Source organism: Mesoplodon bidens (assembly GCF_964165515.1).
Source record: "Mesoplodon bidens genome assembly, chromosome: 1".
NCBI lineage: Eukaryota > Metazoa > Chordata > Mammalia > Artiodactyla > Ziphiidae > Mesoplodon > Mesoplodon bidens.
In genome coordinates this window covers 168,510,236-168,529,514 of record NC_138176.1, presented here as the reverse complement: position 1 = coordinate 168,529,514, position 19,279 = coordinate 168,510,236, and the positions used below count along the sequence as shown (strand labels likewise).

The following is a 19,279-nucleotide window of genomic DNA, read 5'->3' as shown; positions in this document are numbered from 1 at the left end:
CCTCCAACTTTTCTGAGGACCTGGCCTGAGGTCACTTACTGAAGGCAAAGGGAGCAATTCCAGGAGGCCAAACCAAAGAGCAGGACAGAGATTCCCAGTAGCCTGGCCTGCCATGCCTTCCCACACCCTCTGGCACTCTGGCCAGGCCCAAACTTAAGCTGGTGGGTCTGCACAGGACAGGTGGTTCTGACTCCATCACTCATGCCAAAGCTTTGTGATAAGAGTGACCAACCCACCCCGACGTGTCCAGGACTGTCCTAGCTTTAAAACCAAAAGTTCCACATCCTGGGAATCACTTCAGTCCTGGGGAAATTGGGATGACTGGTCACCCTACTAATGGCTCATGACATCTATAGGCTGCTTCTGCAGGGACTCAAGATGTCCCTGTTCTGGGATATCACGTCACAGCAGCAACAGGAACAGTTCTCTGAGCCCTGGGCCTCAGGAACAGCCCTCATTTAGCTATCCCAGACTTGGGGTCAAAGAAGAGAAGCCACTTGCCCAGCCCAGCAACAAGAGACAGGGCCTCATATCTTGGCCCATGGAAAGTAGCTTTTATGCCAAACTTTCTCCTGGGGTATAAGGAGCCACCAATCTCAGTTCTGGGGGCAGACAAGGCAGGTGCCCCACTGGAGCCTAGGTACCTGGGACACTGCCGGGGCCTCTTCCCCACCAAGGGCTAGCACCTACCTTTGAGGTCCTCATCTTCTGTGGTGGTGTTGCAGCTCTCTGTGGAGCCCTGCAGGCCAAAAAGAACAAGTTTCTATAAATCAGGCTCTTGGAAACCAGAGGAGCCAAGCAGAACAAAAGCAGAGCATGTGCTCCTACGGGAGCTGCAAGGAGGAATCAGAAGGTTCTATTTCCACCCTTGCCATCTGACTCTTATGAAACTCTGGATTCTCAAACACTGTCCTGAGTCCTCCCCAAGTCAGTAAATGTACCACTTATCCAGTTGTTCAGGCTAAAACCTAGAGTCATCTTCTAGGCTTGATTTTTATGCTGATTCTTTTCTTTCTCTCTTTCCCTCATATCTCAATTATCTAATCTAAAACCAAACCTGTCAGTTCTACCTCTAAAATAAATTACATGTCTTACCTCTTCTCCTCAAATGTACAGCTACAACCTCAGCCCAAGATGCCAACATCTGGCACCTGAACTACACAATAGCTGCCTGGTCTCCCTGCTTCCACACTTGCTTCCTCCCTAAAGTTGTTGCCCATAACACAGCCAGAGAGTACATCAGACGCCATTACTCCCCTGCTAAGAGCCTCCAGCAGCTTCTTATTGCTGCTGGAAACAAAATGCAAACTCCTGTCAAGTCCTACAGAGCAGTTGCTGTCTGCTCCTCCAGCTTCACCGCCCTCCTGCTACTCTCCCCTTGCTCACCACACCCTTAGCTCTGATTTCTTCTGTCCCGTATATGTGCCAAGCCCCTGCCCTTGCATTCCCTCTGTCCAGGACACTCTGCCTCAGAGTCTGCCTGGCTGTCTCCTTCCAGTCTTTTAGTTTTTAGCTCAAGTATCACCTCCTGAGGGAGGCCCTTCCCCGACCACTTAATTAAAGGCCCTGTTCATTATCTATTTACTTTGCATCATTTCTTCATAGCACTTATCACTACTGGATTTTATCTTATTTATTTGGTTTTTGGTTTATTATCTGCCTCGCCTACACCTGTGGAGAGGGATTTCGTCTCATCACCTCTGTAAACCAGAGGTGGTTTTGGGCTCAATAAATATTTACTAATGGTAGTGAAAATACGGAGACAAGGTTATTGAGGGCATGAAGGAGTGAGGCAATGGGGAATGACTGCTCTAGGGTCTGATTATACTCTTGCCTCTGTTTTTCTAGCTAATGTTTACTCTCATTTAAACTTCACATGGACGAAGATTCTACTTTTATTATCCCCAATTTACAGATAAGGAAACTGAGGTGCAGCGTGGGAGAGTGACTGGTCCAGGGGTCCAGGGCCAGGATGCAAACTCAGGCCTGTCTGGCTCTAGAGCCTGAGCTCAGCATCACTAAGGTATGATGCCCTCCCTGGCAACACAGTGATAAACAGGCATGTGCTACCCCCAGCCTAGACTCTGCAAATACCTTGGCCTTGAGGTGCAGCCTGTAGGCTGCCATCTGCAGGACGCTTAAACCCTGTTACCCAGCCTACCTGTTTCCTGCTGACCTGGAAAGCAGGAGACTGGTTCAGGAGCCACTTACCTTGATCCCATCTGTAGCATTGTGGACCACAGTGGTTTGTGGCTCCTGTGAGGGAAGATGAAAGTTACCCTTCTGACCTGGGGAAAGACCTACAGCTCTTCCCTAAGGGACCCCACCCCTACCCCCGCACCCTCGTACACTGACCCTATGATGACCACTGAGGCCTGCTCGTCAGCCATGCTCACAAGACAAAATATCCTGGCTCAAGTGGGTCCCAGGCAGCTGGAAGCCCCAGATTTAGGGGTCAGCACTGGCTGGTAAGGAGGAGAGGCCTGGCGCTTAATGGAAGCAGGTACCGGGGAAGCCGAGGACAAGGGCCCCTGTTCCCGATCCCTGCTGAATCTGAGTGTCCTTTCTCCCACGGGACAAGTACACTGGAGGAGCTGTAGGCTTGAGGGCACAGGCTGGGCCCTGACAACAGTGTTCATCAAGGGGTGTGCAGGAGGCAGGGATGCCGGGAGAGTGGACTAAGGTCTCCCAGAAAGACCCAGCATGGCCCTCAGCAAGCTGAGCCCGGAGAGCCGGCTGCTTCACCCACCCTCTGCCTCTCCCAGAGTTCCTGTCCCTACAGCCCCACAGCAGGCAGCTCCAGAGGCCACAGGAAGTAGGAGGAGGGGCAGCACAATTCCCCCCTCCCTCTCCCAGACACGCCCTGCTAACTCTAGTTAGCCACCAGCAGAGGGAGCTCTGAGAGCACACAGTGCCCCTGGCTGAGCCCAGACAGAACTGGGACAGCATGGGGGCTCTCCAGGAACCCAGACACCTCAGCACCATCCAGAGGTGGGGGACCCCAGCCCCCCTTCCTATTCATTGCTTTGCAAAGGAGAGGCTGAGGCAGATTTTACAAGGAGGCCTCCAAGAACTGATGTACAGATCCCAAGAAAGCTCCTACCCTCTCCTTTTATAAGCAACTCACCTTCCCGGCCCCTGCAGCAGACCCACTGAGGGCCCAGCCTGGGGCTGGGAGGCTTAGCTGAGAGCCCTGACCACTCTCCCCCGCCAAGAGCAAAGAAGCAGGAGCAGTTCTGCCATGCAGGAAGGAGCACGGCCAAGCACGACAGTGAGGGGGAAGGGGCCTATGGGGCAGTGCGCAAAGCAGCCTGCTCTACAGGGATGAGAAAGGAAAAGGGCCGAGGAGGCCTGGGAGGAAGCAGGAAGGAGGGGAGGCAGCCAGGGGCAGGGGCAGAGAAGCGGCAGTCAGGAGGTACCATGGCCGTCTGCAAGGGCGCGGGCTCTTGGGCTGGGCTTACGAGACTGTTTTTGTTGTTGCTCTGTGGCTGAGACAAGAAAACAGATGGTTTAGTTCCTCTAGAGTCACCAAAGCCGCTCGACTCCCAGACCTCCCTTGCCCCCGCCGGCCTGGCCTGGAGGAGCCAGGCCTGAGGTGGCCTCCATAACACTGCGGGATGGGAGCCACGGTTGGAGAGATGTGATCAGAGGAGATTATCTGGAGGGACCCAGAGGCCTAGCCCCAGAGGCATCCTCAAGGTGGGATGAGCCCGAAGACTTGTTTTAAAGCATCTCTCCAGAAATCTTTGCTGATGCCAGGTGCCATGTCACTGCACAATCATACTTCACACCCAAAGAAATTCAGGATCTTCTCACTTTATAGGGGGAAAGGAGTGTGGTTTATAAGAAAGCAGAACAAAATTCAGAAACCCTGGGTCCCCTAACTGTGGGCAGTCCCCTGCTGCCCTTTCAACCTGCCACTTGCATTTCCTTCCCCTTACAACACCAGATTGAAGCCTGATCTGAAAAGAAGAGGAACAAGGAGAGGAAGAAAACCTGGCCTAGGAGATGGTGTCCAGAGAGGAAAGGCGTGGAATTTGGATACAAAATGCATCCACTGACCCTAGGGAGTAGAGACAGGGCTGTGCTGTTGGCCTTTCTGCCTGATCAATCTTCGACCTGTTCAGCTGGGAATGAGGGCAGAGCTCCAAGGAGCAGCAGGTGAATCCAGAACCCAGTCCCCAGGAAAGAGTAGGTTGCCCAGCAGGCCAACATTCCCAACAGCAGACCACTGGGATATCTCCTTGCCTTTCAAAATATTACACTGAGTGGCACAGCAAGGGAGGGTGGGGGGAGGATAACGAGGAAGGAAGGAGGCCGATCTCCAGGGCAGGGAGTCCTATTGATGCCCTCTGCCTCTTACAATCCCCTAACCAATACACTCAGTCTCACTGGGAGGCCCTGTGGAGTCGGTGACCACTGAGGAGCAGCCTGATGCCTGCCAATTTTTCAACAAGCAGAGAGACGAATGTACAGCTACCATCTCTATGCAGGGTGCAAATGAGGGCACGCTGGCAGCTAGAATGTGCTGCTTCTCTCCTAGAACATATACAGAAAGCCATCCCGACTGTCCTACTTCTTGCCTGGAGGCCTCTTTTATGGCCCCTTGGACCAGACCTGAAGCCGTAACTTGCCATCAATGGTCGACATGTCCCCAAACCCAGGGCTAGGCATGGAACCTCAAGCCAGGTACCTAAGTGCTATCAGACTCCGCTGAACTCTGCAGGCTGGAGAAGGGGGGCCCCAGGAGTAGAAAGGATGTGGATCTAATTTCACATGAACTCTGCTCTCTTCCATATCCCCCCAGAAAAGAGAAGACCCCTCCTAGCTCAGCTGCTGATATGGACCTGTTTGGGGCTGATTGGACAAAGCTATTCTATTTGCAAAGCCCAGCTGAGACAAGACCCTGGCAGGGGGCAAGGACTGCAGGGTGTCCGTAAAAACTGCCATATCTGCAGAGGGCGGGATGTCACCCAGGTGGCCCCACCTCTGGCTTTAATAGATGGTTTCATAAGGATTCAGGCTGCTATGTTCCCCTGGGTGTCCTGTGTCCCATGAGAAAGAATATGCGCTCTCTGCAGCCTTTCAGCTGTTGCTCCTGCGGGTGGGGTGGGAAGGATGAAACACCGGGCACAGCGTGCTCATGGGCACTTGCACAGGGGAAAAGGCTGGGAGAGTGAGGCTCAGAGCCGAGAGCCTACAACCGGCTCCTCTGCACACCACACAGAGGTCCGCTGGCTGCCAGTCTGCAGGAAACGGCCGCTTGTGCCCGCTGAGCAGGGCCTCTCCTCCTGAGCAACCGTGAGTGAGGGTCTCCCCCTGTGCTTGCCACCTGGCCCCGAATCCCTACCAGCTTCACATCCTGCCCTGGGCTGCTGGGGGCAGTCCAAATGCTGCAGCAGGGAATGCCATACCACACATTCCAATGCCCGTTTCTTAGGCCGCTGGGCGACCTCGGGCAATGGCCCCCGCCTGGCAGGACAGGCCACACCTGCCCGCACAGCACAGACATGCAGTGAGGATGAGTGAAGCACACGCACATGGCAGAATGGGTTTGCGTGGCTGGCAGGCGGGCGCAGGCAGCATGGAGCGGGAGGATGGGTGGGCAGGCAAGGCTCACCATTAGGTGCACGCTGGAACTCGACTTCCTTTTCTGGACACACCACAGCAAAAGGGAAAGAGAAGGGGAAAGAGGAGGTAAGAAGAGAAGCACAGAGACGCTGCAGGTTAGTGCACCAGCATGGGCTCTGCCTCAGGAGAAAAGAGCAGAAGGAGGAGACCTGGAGTCCAGCACCAGAAGGGTTAAAACAGCACCTAGACAGGCAGGCACACACACCCCTCCAGACCCTGGGAGAGGAAGAACTCCTCTGCTGTCAGGTTCACAAACACAGATTGAGGATATTCTGAGGTGTCTCAGATTTGCTCAGAGAAACCTCTTAAAAGGAGATTAAATCACAAGTCTATGAGAGTAAGTAACATTTTGCTGCAAATTTATAGGTTTGGGCTTATCTAGCTCACCTCCAGGATTCTTTATTTTCTCTCATTACTAGGTCTGCCTGAAATTCGAGTGAGTAGCTATCAGGTAAAGGGCAAAAGCTACTCTAGGTCATCCTCAGCTTTAAACATTTGACTTCTGAACCTAGACTTTTTTTCACTGGACTCCTAAAACTCCTTTTCAGAGAAAGATGTTGAGCTTTTGAAAATCATCTGACAAATATTAAATTTTGGCACCCATTTCTTTGTTGGTATGGCCATGCTCATTTATAAGATTTCAATGTTTTATTGCATTTTGTAATTAGGGGGCAATGGAAAAGCAGGCGTGCTGGTGATTGAAAGTGCAGTGATCTTATGGACACAAAGATGTAAACCACAGGGAATGCTGAAAGCAGGGATGCCTTAGCCTCAATTAGAAGCTCAAACACTTTATGTCCAGACATGAAACAAGAGCAGAAAAATAAAGACCACACGGAACACTGAAAATATATCTTGGAAGACTGTGTCTAAAAGGTGAAAGGTAATTAAGGATTTTATCATTAGCTCGCTGGGAGACAGAAGTCTCCTAGGAACATGTCTGTGTGTCGTTTACTCGCATATTCATCTAACGATACCCAACCAATGCTTACTGAGGGCTATTCTAGGCATACTGAACACAGATAAATGTTCCTGCCCTCAAGAAGCTGACACTCTACTTGAGAAGACATTTTTGAGAACGTATTCTATTCAAAAGAAGGGGACTACAAGTATTTAAAAGAATGGTCCACAATTTAGAAATAGGTCTAAAGAAAAAGAAAGCCTAAATATAATGAGGCCTCTTGCTTTAGCCTTTTTTAAAAAAAATAAATTTATTTATTTATTTTTGGCTGTGTTGGGTCTTTGTTGCTATGTGCGGGCTTTCTCTAGTTGCGTCGAGCGGGGGCTGCTTTTTGTTGCCTGCGTGGGCTTCTCATTGTGGTGGCTTGTGTTGCTGCGGAGCACGGGCTCTAGGCGCGCGGACTTCAGTAGTTGTGGCTCGCGGGCTCTAGAGCGCAGGCTCAGTAGTTGTGGAGCACGGGCTTAGTTGTTCCGCGGCATGTGGGATCTTCCTGGACCAGGGCTCGAACCCGTGTCCCCTGCATTGGCAGGCGGATTCTTAACCACTGTGCCACCAGGGAAGTCCTAGCCTTTCATATATACCCACATATGAGATTTCACTTCCAAAATTATCCAAAAAAAGGGAGTTGCTTTACATTCATATATATACTTCTCCCTTTATCCAACCAGAGTGGTAACACTTTGAAGGAAGGTCCTATCTTATTTGTCTTGGTAATCTCCATGGTGCCTAGCAAAATGTCTAAAAGTCAGCATACGATCAACAAATGTTTGCCAAGTTCATCTGGGTTTGTTGACTCTGGTTTTTCCCCAGGCTAAAGCAGAGCACAGGCTTCTAACTTGCCTGGAATTACAGCTCTGAAAACTCTGCAGGGGCACAGACCAGGGCCAGTCTTGGAGTCAAAAGGCCATGCAGGTTGCTTTCACCCAGACCTTGCCTTAGGCAGAGTACTTTCTGCTGTCTGCTTCAACTAATGGGGAGTAAGTTCCCAACTTGCTCCCAGCTGCCTCTCTTACTTAAACTGCCCTGCATGAAAACTTGAGATAATCCTTTCTACTCATGGGTTAGTTTCTACCAGGTGAGCAGGCTTCTTTCAATTTCTTTCTCCATCCCTTTAGGGTTTTGCCCTCAGCCATGCATAGCTGGCCTCCTCCTCTGGCAGCCTGCAGCACTGTTTAATTACCAGATCATTTTAAAGAACCATACTTCACTTATGTTTAAAAATTAAATATTAAAAATTTTAAACCAGAAAAAGGTTCAAGCCTCCTTTCCACACTTAAACAAATATTCAAACAGTACTTAAGGAAAATAATAGCATCTCTCTCTTCCTTTTCTTTTTCTTCCCTCCCTCCCTTCCTTCTTTCCTTTCTTCCTTCTTTTCCTTATTTCTCTCTCCTTTTCTTTGCTTCCTCGCTCTTTCTTTTAAGATTGGATGGTCATTCTGGCCTGGGACTAGTGGAATGCACAAGTTGTCCTCAATTAGGGGCCCCTCAAGTCTTGTCCTCTTAAGTGGCTCTCACTCCTCCATAGACCCTGAGTCACTGGCATCTACCTTCAAAGAAACCTAACCAGAGCCTGAAGTCCCCAAATTCAACTGCATACGGTAGACTCACTGCTCAAACCAATGCTAATATCCGAGCATCTGTGAAAGCTTCTGAACAGCAAGGAAGAAATCTCCCTATGGACTTTAAGCAGCAGAAACTGGGGTGGGGAGGGTGCTGGGAAAGAAGTATGGGGTCTAAAAGAAAGATCCAGGATGCTGACAGATCAGGATCTTCTGAGCGGCTTCACAGGCCTCCCTCATAACACAGGTTATCACCTTGACTTTCAAGAAGGCCCAGAAAAGCAAAACCCCGCATACCTTGCCTTGTCTTTTCCTTCCCCTTTTGCAGTACTTTCATCCAACCACGCTGTTCATTATTATATACTTGTTCCTGATTATAAAAGGACTGCAGCCACATTACAAGCAATTTGGAAAAGAGAAAAGAGGGGAAAAAAATACCCATAATCCTATCACTGTTACCAGTCTCTTGTGTATGCAATTTAAACATATCATTGTAAGCTATATACAAGTTTATGCCTTACTTTCTTTTAATGTCTTACTTTAAAAATAAATAGTATCTTAATTTTTATTCTGATTATCAAAGTAATACACGGTCTAGGTGAAAAATGTAGAAAATACAGAAAAATGTATGAAATAAAGTTTTCCCAAATTCCCATCACCCAGTGAAGTAACTATTAACACTTCAGTGGGTTTTCTCCTGGTTCTTTTTCTATTCACATATCCTACACCGAATATAATCTATAAGTACTTTTGTGTGTGTGTGTGTGGTACACGGGCCTCTCACTGTTGTGGCCTCTCCCGTTGCGGAGCACAGGCTCCAGATGCACAGGCTCAGTGGCCACGGCTCACAGGCCCAGCCGCTCTGTGGCATGTGGGATCTTCCCGGACCAGGGCACGAACCCGTGTCCCCTGCATAGGCAGGCAGACTCTCAACCACTGCGCCCCCAGAGAAGCCCAGTACTTTGTTTTTTTAAACAAAATTTAGACAGTAGTGTATGTACTGCTTTATATCCCACTTTTTCCACTTGAAACATTTCTGTCATTATGTAGTCATAAAAATTAATAACTTTGTAATGGTCAATTAGATTTCCCATAATTATTTATTTATTTATTATCCTTTGGGCTTTTGATGTTTCCCATCTTCTCATGGTTATAAGTAATGTCATGTTGAACATCTTTCTGTTTTCAGTTTTTCCATATTTTGAGTGATTCCTTTGGGACAAATTCCCAGAAGTAGAACTAAAAGGTAAAACAGGAGCATTTTTGTGGCTTTTGACACACAGGCTGCTTTAGGAGGGGTCATTCCGATTTACATCACCATCAAGAATTTAAGAGTCAAAAAATGGCACCTTGTTTCAACCTGCGTTTCTCTGATACCAGTGAGGCTAAACATCCACACTTGTTAACTCATTCTACTTCCTCTTTTCAGATTGTCAGTTCAACTTCTTTGACCATTTATCTGCTGGATTTTAGGGGGTATTCTTATTTATTAGAGAAAGCTCTTTTGTATAAAAATAATATTAACTCATCCCATCACACCTGCTATGAATATTTTCTCCGACCTGTCTCTTGTTGGCCTTTGAATTTTGGTTGGTCATGCCCTTCTTAAACTCTTGCATCTTAGCTTCTGTTCCCACCTCTATATTCAAAGTCTTTTCTCAAGCATAAAACTCATTTACGGAGTACCTAATCAGGGTCAGAACCCGGGCTAGGTTCCCCACATACGTTCTCATTTAAAGCAATTTAACTACCGATGCTGTTTGCCTCGCCTGTGTCCTCCTCAGCATCCCTGTCAGAGCCGGCATTGTTGCACTCCTCTGCTCTTCCTCCACCTCCTTCTCCATTTCCTTTGCTAATTCCTCCTCTTCCAGCTCCTTAATAACAGATAACCCTGAAATTCTGCCTTTCCTGGACTCTTCAACATTTGTGTGCTTTGGATTCATATGGAGGAATGGGAGTGTTATTAAAATTCAGATTCTCCCTCCTGCCCAAGGCTTCCTGAATCTGAATTCCAGGCTGGACCCTGGAATCTGTGTATTTTAACTAGCTCCTTAGGCAAGTCTTACATGGCTGTGCCTGAGGCCAGTATCTACAAAGTTCTGCCAGAAACCGACTCCTTAATGACACCTTTAACCCGTCCTCTCACCATCTCAGCTGTCACTGCTTCATTTCAGGTCCTGTTTTGTGCAATCACTCTCTGCTTCCACCATACAAAAGCTAATGGAGTTCCCAGAATCATCGTGCTGTTTCAAACCTGTGTATTCCCTTTGCCTGGAATGTCCTCTCCTCTCCACTCCCCTCCTTAACTTGGTAAAATCCAACTAGTCCTTCAAACTCAGTTCCTGGGCCATCTCCTTCGGGAAAATTTGCTGTTCTGGCTCAGGTGCTTGTCTCTCTGCTCCTCCAGCGCCTGCCTGGCACGTACCTCCTTCAGTGGACACGAGATTCACTCACGTGAGTCTCCCTCTGTACACCACCCTGGGCTACACCAGGTATCTCCCAGCACCTTTGAAAACCTCTCTGCCCGGATCTTCACTTGTCTCTCAATCTCAGTGTGGTCAAAACAAAACTTCTCTTCCCACCAAAACATTCCTTCACGACTACTCACATTTCTAGCAAAGATACCACCATTTCTTTCAATATTCAAGACACTTTGCCATTACCTTTGATGGACCCTTTTTTAATCTCCCGTATCTAATGGGAACTTCCTTTGCCACACCTCTCATCAGAGCTAATGTCTAATCAGAGCCCAGCACCTATGGGTAGAGCTGGACCGACGACCTACAGGCAGCACCTATTCCAAGTGGCTGGTCTGTGCTCCTCTGGTGATTATTTTGAATATTAACCCTTTCTATTTCTCATCATCTTTTCTTCACCCTACACCCAGACTATAATAAATCCTAGTTGATACCTGTGTCTAGTTCCTACCCTCTTCTATTCACCCTTACACGCTTAGGCAAGTCTTTCGAAAACATCACTCTTAACCTTCCCTGCTCAGTGGTCTATGGTGTTTTCTGTGGTCTAACACACAAACCTCCAATTCCTCTGCTCAACCAGACCAATCCAGCTGTATTTTTTATATCCCTCTACCAAACACCCCATGTTCCAGTTGGGCAGAGAACATCAATATGTATAACAGAACCCATAAAAATATTTTTTGTTGTTTTTAAGTTACAGAAAATACATTCTCATTTTAAAGAAAACACATGTGTACAAAGTAAAAAAACAAAAGGTGTGTCTCCCCACCTTGCCTTCACCTCCAATCCCATTCTCTAGAGGCAATCACTGACTTGGTTCCAATCTTCCTACCTCCTTTTAGCTTTTTCCAGTAAGTCTCTTCCCCAGAAGCTTCTTGGACTGAACCATCCCATGTAGGGTCCAGTACCATATACCATTCAGTGCTTAGCTGATCCCAGATGTGTTCACTTTCCTTTTTAATTGACCCTGCAATTCTTGAGGCTGGATGAAACCTGCATCTCCTCTTATACCTCTTGTGTGCCTCTAGAACTTAGTGTAGCACTGAGCCTCTGACAGGTACTTAATACTTTGTAAAGATTGACTCTAGCTTCTTCTCCAGAAAAATATATGCAAAATCTCTAACTAGCCACCTTTTCCTAACCTGGCTCCACCATTGAGCTCACACCCCTGTAACTGAGGGGCTGCCAGTCAACCCCAGCTCCATGTCAGCAAGTGTGCGTGGAGCCCAAGCTCCCCTCCTTAGGGCAGAAGTACATGGAAGCAGGCATGCAGACAATGAGAGAAAGAGGAAGGGATGGGGGAAGGGAAAGGGGCACACAGGTACATCTCAGCTGGGGACATAAGATCCTGGGGAAAGGTCTAATTTAAACTTTTTGTTTGTTTGTTTGGGTTTTTTTTTGTTTTTTCTTCGGTACGCGGGCCTCTCACTGCTGTGGGCTCTCCCGTTTTGGAGCACAGGCTCCGGACGCGCAGGCTCAGTGGCCATGGCTCACGGGCCTAGCCGCTCTGCGGCTGTGGGATCTTCCCAGACTGGGGCACGAACCCGTGTCCCCTGCATTGGCAGGCGGACTCTCAACCACTGAGCCACCAGGGAAGCCCCTAATTTAAACTTTTGTTGGAACTTAAAGGTTTGCATAATAATGGTTTGAAATTCTCTGTGGTGTAAATTGGCAGGCTTCAAGATAGCATGAACTCCTATCCAATGCCCCAGCCCCAGGGCCCTTTCTGCCCCCAAAGCCTCTAAGAGCACCTTGGCTGTGTGAGGACCCCTCTACCTTGGCCAAGCAGCCACCCCCACTAAGGAATCTTGTTGGTCCCTATGGGCCCCTGTCCCTCCTCTTGCCCTCATCCCCCAGGAAAAGTTCCCTCACCAAATGAAAACGAGCTGTGAGGTACCATGTCCCTGGCCTGTGTCTAAGGCACCTATGCCTCGAGAAAGTTTGATGCTTTCACTCAATGGTATCTGAGCTGGGTTCTGGAAGTGCTTTGGAGATAAGAAAAAAGAACAAAAGGATAGTGGCTTCAGGTGCCAAGCCCTGTACCCTGAGTCAACCAGGCAAACTTTGCTTTCGTTTGATTAAATCGGTTTGTGCTTTAAAAAGAAAAAAAGATTAACCAGTGACCTAAAAAACCCAGAGAGTCAAGCCCTGGAGATGAAACCTGTGTCTGGAAGTCACGTTCAGGATTCAGCTCTAGTAAACTATAGTTTGGATCATCTCCCCTGAGTCTTTCTAACCAAGCTAGGGTCAGGTGAAGCACGTATCCCTCCGCCCTCTCAGGCCAGTGGAACCTGCTGTTCTGAGCACAGAGGTTTCTGGTTTAAAGCAGAAAAGCAAGGATAGGAAGGTTCTTGGGGAAAGGGGGAACAAAGTGCCAAGGAGTCCCTTGGGAGTGACTGTTGGAAGAGAAAGGCCAGACCTTGGGCTGGAGGAGTGGAGACACCTACCTTGACACCGCCATCCGACTTCTTGTTCAATAGGCTTTTGGCAGCTGTGAAAACAAAGAGAAAAATCAAGTCTCCTGTATTGTACCCTCTTCCCATCCTGAAGTCTGGCAGCTGGATCCGCAAGAGACTGATGTGTTTGACAAGGGGGCCAGGAGTCTCCTGAACCCCCTAGAAGAGGCCCTTCCTGATGCCCCAAAGCAAGAAGGGCATCTCAAGCAGCGTCAGACCCTCAGGGGGGCACCCCAGGATCTCCTCTGCCATGGAAGAAGGCTCAGCAGAAACAGGGACACTCCGCATTTAGGAGGAGAAACCACATTCAGTACTGGGGCTGCCTGGGCCATTGGGAACTCTGCCTTCAACAGCTTCCACCTAGGCCTGGAAGCAGAGTGCCAGGGTGAAAGGTGAGGGCTCCGTCCCTAGATGCCATGGAGATTCTCAGGACAGCCAAGCTGCAAGGATGCAAGACATCTCCTGCGTGTTCTCAAGAAACAAGAGTGTCACAGTTCATGAAGGAGACCAGACGTGAGGACAGACAGACACAGACACAGAGACTAGGACCACCTACAGGAGGGTTTTGCCAGGGGGTTGAAGCCTTGACTGGGCAGGTCCTCACTGCCACCCTTCCCTCAGTCTACTCTCTGGACCCACTGAGCAGAAAGGACTGGGCAGAATAATGAGGTATTTAACAGGTTCTAGCCAGGTACAGGGTGATGCTCAAGGCTGATGAGCTCCACATAGGAAGGGTGGTGATGCCTGTTGGCCACAAAGGTCACAGGAAAGTAGCAGACAGTGGATGGGAGATTCCAGGGAGAATGAATCAGTCCAACTGTCTGATACACCTAGACTTCAATGGGTTTGCATCTTGGTTCTACTGCTTGCTCGCTGTGTGAGTTACTTAACCTCTCTGAACCTCAGTTTCTTTATCTATAAAATGGGATAATGGCATGAAAAGCACTAAGCAGAGTGCCTGGCACATAGCAAGAACTCAGCAAGTGTTAACTACTGTCATTGCTGCCATTCTTCCCTTCAGGTGTCCTTTCTTACCCAAGCTGGGTCTCCAGTGAGAATAGGGTCCTTGCATCACAAGAATTCTGACCTCCAAAAATGGCCCTTGGTCCTATCTCCAGTTTATGCTGAGGTGATTTGAAACTTATTTTAAAAATGTGTTTACTACTATGCCTGACCACTGACGGTGTTAAGTGCTTTACATACGTCAAACTTCTCTACTCTGACAGTTAGAATCACTTGGGAGTTAGAGAAAAATGCCTATCCCATGCCCTAGGGATTCTGATTTTATTTGTCTGGGGTGGGGTCTCAGCATCAGGATTTCTTTCTTAACAAGTTTTCTCATACAGGCAGGGTTGAGGGCCTTAGACATACATGATCCTAATCGTCACCATGTTATTTCTTAGCCCCATTGGAGAGATGAGGCAACTAAGGTTGGGAGAGCTGATGTGACTTGCTCAGGGTGTGGCAGGGCTAGGATCCAAACTCAGGAGCGGCTGTCTGCACAGCTTCTGTACTCTACGCATTTCAGACCCGGAGGCCGGCAAATGCCAGACTTCACAATTGTGAGGGGCGTGGCTTCCCCTTCGGGGCCGCCCACCAGTGTCGCTGAAGCCTAGTCTTCCGCTGTGGGCAACTCAGCCCCGGGCCACGCCAGGGCTGTCTCGGGCCACCTTGGCCGCAGCCCTCACAGGCAGCCCAGGCTCTCGGGCGGGTGGCGTCGGGAGGAAAGCCTCCTGCTGCCCAGCTCCACGTCCCAGGCTATTGCCTCCTGAGAGTTGGCAAGCGCCCAGCATGCACGGCTGGTTAGGGGGCTCCGTAACACCGATGCGCTCGCAGATGCCAAGTTAGGTGGTCCGTCCGGCATGCCCATCTCAGCCCGCAAGCATGGGACTCGCCTCCCTGGTGAGCGGGCCTGGCATGCTGGCCCTCCTGGTGGGGTGGCAGGGAGCCGAGGCAGGCGGTCGGGGAGGACTCATGCCACGTACCTTGCCCGGCCAGGCCGGCGGCGCTCGCGGCAGGCGAGGCGGGGGCGGAGCTCTGCCTGCCAACTGAGGGGATACAGTCTCTGAGTGCACAGAGCTGCCGCAAAGCCACGGGGGCCAGTCAGCAGCGAGCATGCCCCAGCGCGAGGCGCAGGAACCCGCTGCCGCTGTGCACGGCGGGGTCCGGGCGGCGTGGCCAAGCCGGCCGAGCTGCGGGAGCGGAGGTGCAGGGGGCAGGCTGGTGAGCAGGTGCAGCCAGCCCTGCAGCAGTCTGGGAACCTGAGAGAACCGGGCTCGGACAGGGCGTGGGGGATCCCACGGCTCCACCTGTCCCACGACCACCTCGGGTGAGGGTCTGCAGGTCAAAGCCTGACTTGGCAAGGGGCGGTGTCCTTTCCGAGGCAGCCCAGCCCTAGCTTAAGGCTATCAGGAAACTGAGCCTCATCTGCAAACCTTCCTCCCCAGGGGACCTAAAGGAGGACATTTTCAGAGGGCGGCCCTTTCCTCCGGCTGCATCCCAAACAGTAGAGAGACTGGCACTCGGGGCCCAGGGAGGGTCCGTGGTCCTTGGGCAGCCAGTTCATTGATGTTCCACAGCCCACAACTCCTCAGAGACACCGGTCACTTTCCCTCTTCAAGACAGGTGGCCAGGAGAGGCTGCATTTCAGAGTTCCAAAGGTGCAGGTGCCCCAAAAATGAGCGCCCAGAAGGTAAACAAAGGCCGCTAGAAGCCCCGATTCCACCATTAGCCAACCTGCCAGAATCCAGGGATAAGCTGAACCTTCTATTTGGGATCAACTCAGAAAACAGCCTCACTTGTTCCTAAAGCAGCACACAAGTGCCGTTACTTCTTGATTATACTTCTAGACACCTCTTCCTACAGAAGCTTCTGGAGACTGGCTCTGTCTTCACCTGTCCCAGAGTCAGGGCAGAAGAGGTCGTCCTGGAATGCTTGCAGCATTCTTTTTTGTTTGTTTGTTTGCCTACTGCACCAGGGCAAAGTGAGTGCCACGGCCAGACAAAGTCTGGGCAGCAAGGACAGGAGGCTCTTTAGGGATCAGTGAAGGTGCTGTGTTGTAACAGAGAGACTGAGTTTCTGAAACCAGGACACCAATTTCATGAAATGGACGGGGAGAGGCTGAGGCAGAGGCCGGAGGCCACAGGACAGGGCACATGCTATTGATTTCCTAGCAGCCTGTTTCACATCTCTTCCACTCAGAGAGAGAAGAGATCACCCCATTCTAGGGTCGGCACATATCTGCCCTTGAGCGTCCTCTAGAAAGGCTTTCTTAAACCCAGAAAGTAGAAGGTGCAAGTAATTAGAGGACCAGAGGCCTGATGTGGGACAACAGCTCCACCTCTGCAGGAGGTGGCCCACTGTGCCCTCCTGTCCCCATTTGTGAGGTGAATCCAGAACACAAGATCGAGCCCCAACTAGGGTCACAGGGGATGGGCCTGAAGGGGACACTCTCCCAGCTTACTCTCCAGTCCTGACCCTCCAGGGCCCTGGGGCTCTCACTCGGGCTAGAGCTCATGAAGCCCCAGAGCCAGGGCTGGAGGTTACTGGGAACCAGTACAGCCAAGCCCGTGGACTCAAGCTCAAGGGAGCAATCTCTGCCCAGGTAGCTGCCCACCTGAGCCTCCCACACACACAACCCCCCCACCCCCATGGCTGTGTAGAAGGAAAGCAAGGGAGGGAGTCTGGTTATGAGAATGAGAAGGGGGTCTTGAACCAAAACAGTGGGGCTGGGGGTTAGGGGGAGGGAAGATCAGGGGAAAAGGCAAACTGGGAAGAAACCTTTCTGTCTTAAGTCCTGTCATTAATCTTTTCCTCACAGAAAAGCCACTGTGCTTCCCAACTGAGGGCAAACAATGATGAGGGTGGGGGGAAGGGGAAGGTGGAATGTCTTGCATCTTAAAAAGAAATGTCAAGTGTGATTTACAAATTACTGGTCCCAACTCTCCCAATTCCTCACGCAACATTAAGCAATTTCCTTTCCCTCCATCCTGCTGGTCTCTATTTCTTCACTTTCACAGTTGGTATAAAAGAGAATATTTTAAGCACAGTCCCTGTAAAAGGTTTAAACATCTGGAATAATTTCTATTAGTCATCTCCACTTGGACACAACGATGCAGTGACCGTCCAGTCAGCCAATTAATGGTGGTGTCTGGGAAGATTCACTACATCTCATCTCCTTCTTTTTCCCAGCACATCCTCCAATGCCCTTGAGACTGGCTAAAATCTTGAAGTGCTGAGAGTCTTCAGAGAATTAAATAAGAATACCCAGGGACAAGGTAAATGGAAGACTGGGCAGACTACTCCTTGGGAGGTTCTAGGGAATACAGTTCATAAACCTGAAGTCAAGTAAAGCCCCCCAGAATTTCAGGTTACAAAACTCAGCTGCAGCAGCCCCTCCAAACAGGATCCTCATCATTTTGGTCAAGGTGTTGCCTGAGACACCCAGTGTCAGGATGGCACGATATATGGCAACAGCCCATTCCGACCCACTCACCTCGTAGAGTTAAAGTGCACAGCTGAAAACATACCTGAAAAGTTCCTGGAGACAAGCATGGTCGTGAGGATGGCACCCTGGGGAAAGAAGAGGGTCCTGTGAATTCCATCAGGCTCTAGAAAAGCACAGTCTGTTCTCAGGCAGAGGGCAGCTGCTGGCTAGGGGCTCCCAATGAGTACAACCTTCATAGCTCAGCTCCAGCCAGGAGGGGAGCTTCCTTCTGTGATGGGGCAGGGGGCGCACTGCTGAAAGGTATGATTTCAGGATGCTGGCGGCCCGGCCCGGAAGGCAAGACTCACCTTCAGTTTTCTCCGGGCATTGAACTTGCGTAGGCACTCCACCGTCTCTTGACGATGCATCATAGATGCCACTGTGGACCGTTGCTGGAAGCCAAATAGACAGGCCTGTGAGCCCCCCACCGGCTCCTAGACCCCTCACCATAGTCCCAGCACCGGTGGCCATGTGCTCAGCTGCCCCAGAGTTGCTCTGAAGATAAGATGAGGTCATAGATGTGAAAATGCTTTTACAATAAAAGCACTACCCCAAAATCAAGGTTATGTAAGGATAATAATCTGGACATGAAAACACCACCGGTAATTGATGCTGGATGAAGGTGCCCAAGAGAGCATTCTAATCTTCCTTGGGAGATGGAGGCTATGGAACGGGAGAGTATTTTGTGTGTTGTGATCCTCATGCAGTTACTCCTTCAGCAACTATTTAGTGAGCACCTACTGCGCTCCAGATTCTGGGCAGTGAGAGAACAGAAAGGGTTCCTGCTCTCCAGAGAGAACATTCATTCCTTCTAAGAGTTCCTCTCAACAACCATCCCACCCGCCAACAAGGTCTTAAATGAAGCTGTGATCTGAGAAGCTAAGGATCTTTACCTTGAAGCATTAAATTCTTTTCACCGTTTTGGATGGGAATTTTTCTTCAATGTATTACTGCTAACTTCCTCCTTAAACAGAGTCCCCTGAACATGATTTACATTTCCCTGATGACAGAGGGTCAGCAATACAAGCATCAACGATTACATATCCTAATACAGAGATGTTCTCAGGGTCTGCTGAGATATATAGGAGGATGGAGGGTGGGGTCCACAAACACGACCCCAGAACATAATGTTTCCACAGTTCTTGAGGACCCATTTTAAGTGGCTCATCCCCTCATTCTGCTGTTGTTACCTTGGCCAGCCTGCTAAAAAAATAAATCCTACAACGTGCAGCCTGGTGCCCACACCCCCACAGGGCCACCCTGCCTTCCTTCCCCTCTGGCCGCTCCCTTTCCTAGTTCCCGAAGCCACTCTCCCAACCTTATCTACCTTCCCCAGATCTCATATTTCACCTCCTCCTCCAAAGTGTAAACTTCTCCACAAAGTGAAATGAGAGATCATCAAGCAAGAACTCCTTCAACTTCAGCCTTCCAACCACAAGCTGATTTTCACACCCCTGCAACCTAATCCCAGGTCTCAGAAGCATCATCCCTCATGTGCTGACCCCTTGACCTGGGCTCAGGAGTCCCTCTCTCGTTGTGCTATCCAAACACTGGTTCCTCAGTTAGCCAATATTTTTAACCCCTTATTCTGGATTATATTCTTCTCTGTAGTCTACACAATACAGTCAAGTGCAAGATTTTAAAACCTCCCCTGACTCATCCATCTTCTCTAATTAGTACCATGTCTTTCTCTCTTCACCCTCATTC

At 49.8% G+C, this 19,279-nt stretch overlaps 1 protein-coding gene across 11 annotated transcripts in view; it reads right to left on the bottom strand.

Moving 5' to 3' along the window:
- Window positions 1–19,279, bottom strand: part of CAMK2G (calcium/calmodulin dependent protein kinase II gamma) — a 55,641-nt gene that overhangs the window by 7,588 nt on the left and 28,774 nt on the right. For 2 of the 11 annotated variants that reach the window (XM_081227505.1, XM_081227512.1), the window contains exons 11-17: window positions 17,881–17,964; window positions 17,616–17,658; window positions 15,072–15,134; window positions 13,078–13,121; window positions 3,420–3,488; window positions 2,212–2,256; window positions 691–739 (exon numbers count right to left, since the gene is read on the bottom strand). In XM_081227505.1, coding sequence (XP_081083631.1) covers window positions 691–739; window positions 2,212–2,256; window positions 3,420–3,488; window positions 13,078–13,121; window positions 15,072–15,134; window positions 17,616–17,658; window positions 17,881–17,964 — 397 coding nt within the window. The remainder of the gene's footprint in view (window positions 1–690; window positions 740–2,211; window positions 2,257–3,419; window positions 3,489–13,077; window positions 13,122–15,071; window positions 15,135–17,615; window positions 17,659–17,880; window positions 17,965–19,279) is intronic. The other 9 variants (XM_081227510.1, XM_081227515.1, XM_081227509.1 and 6 more) reach the window with 5 other exon arrangements.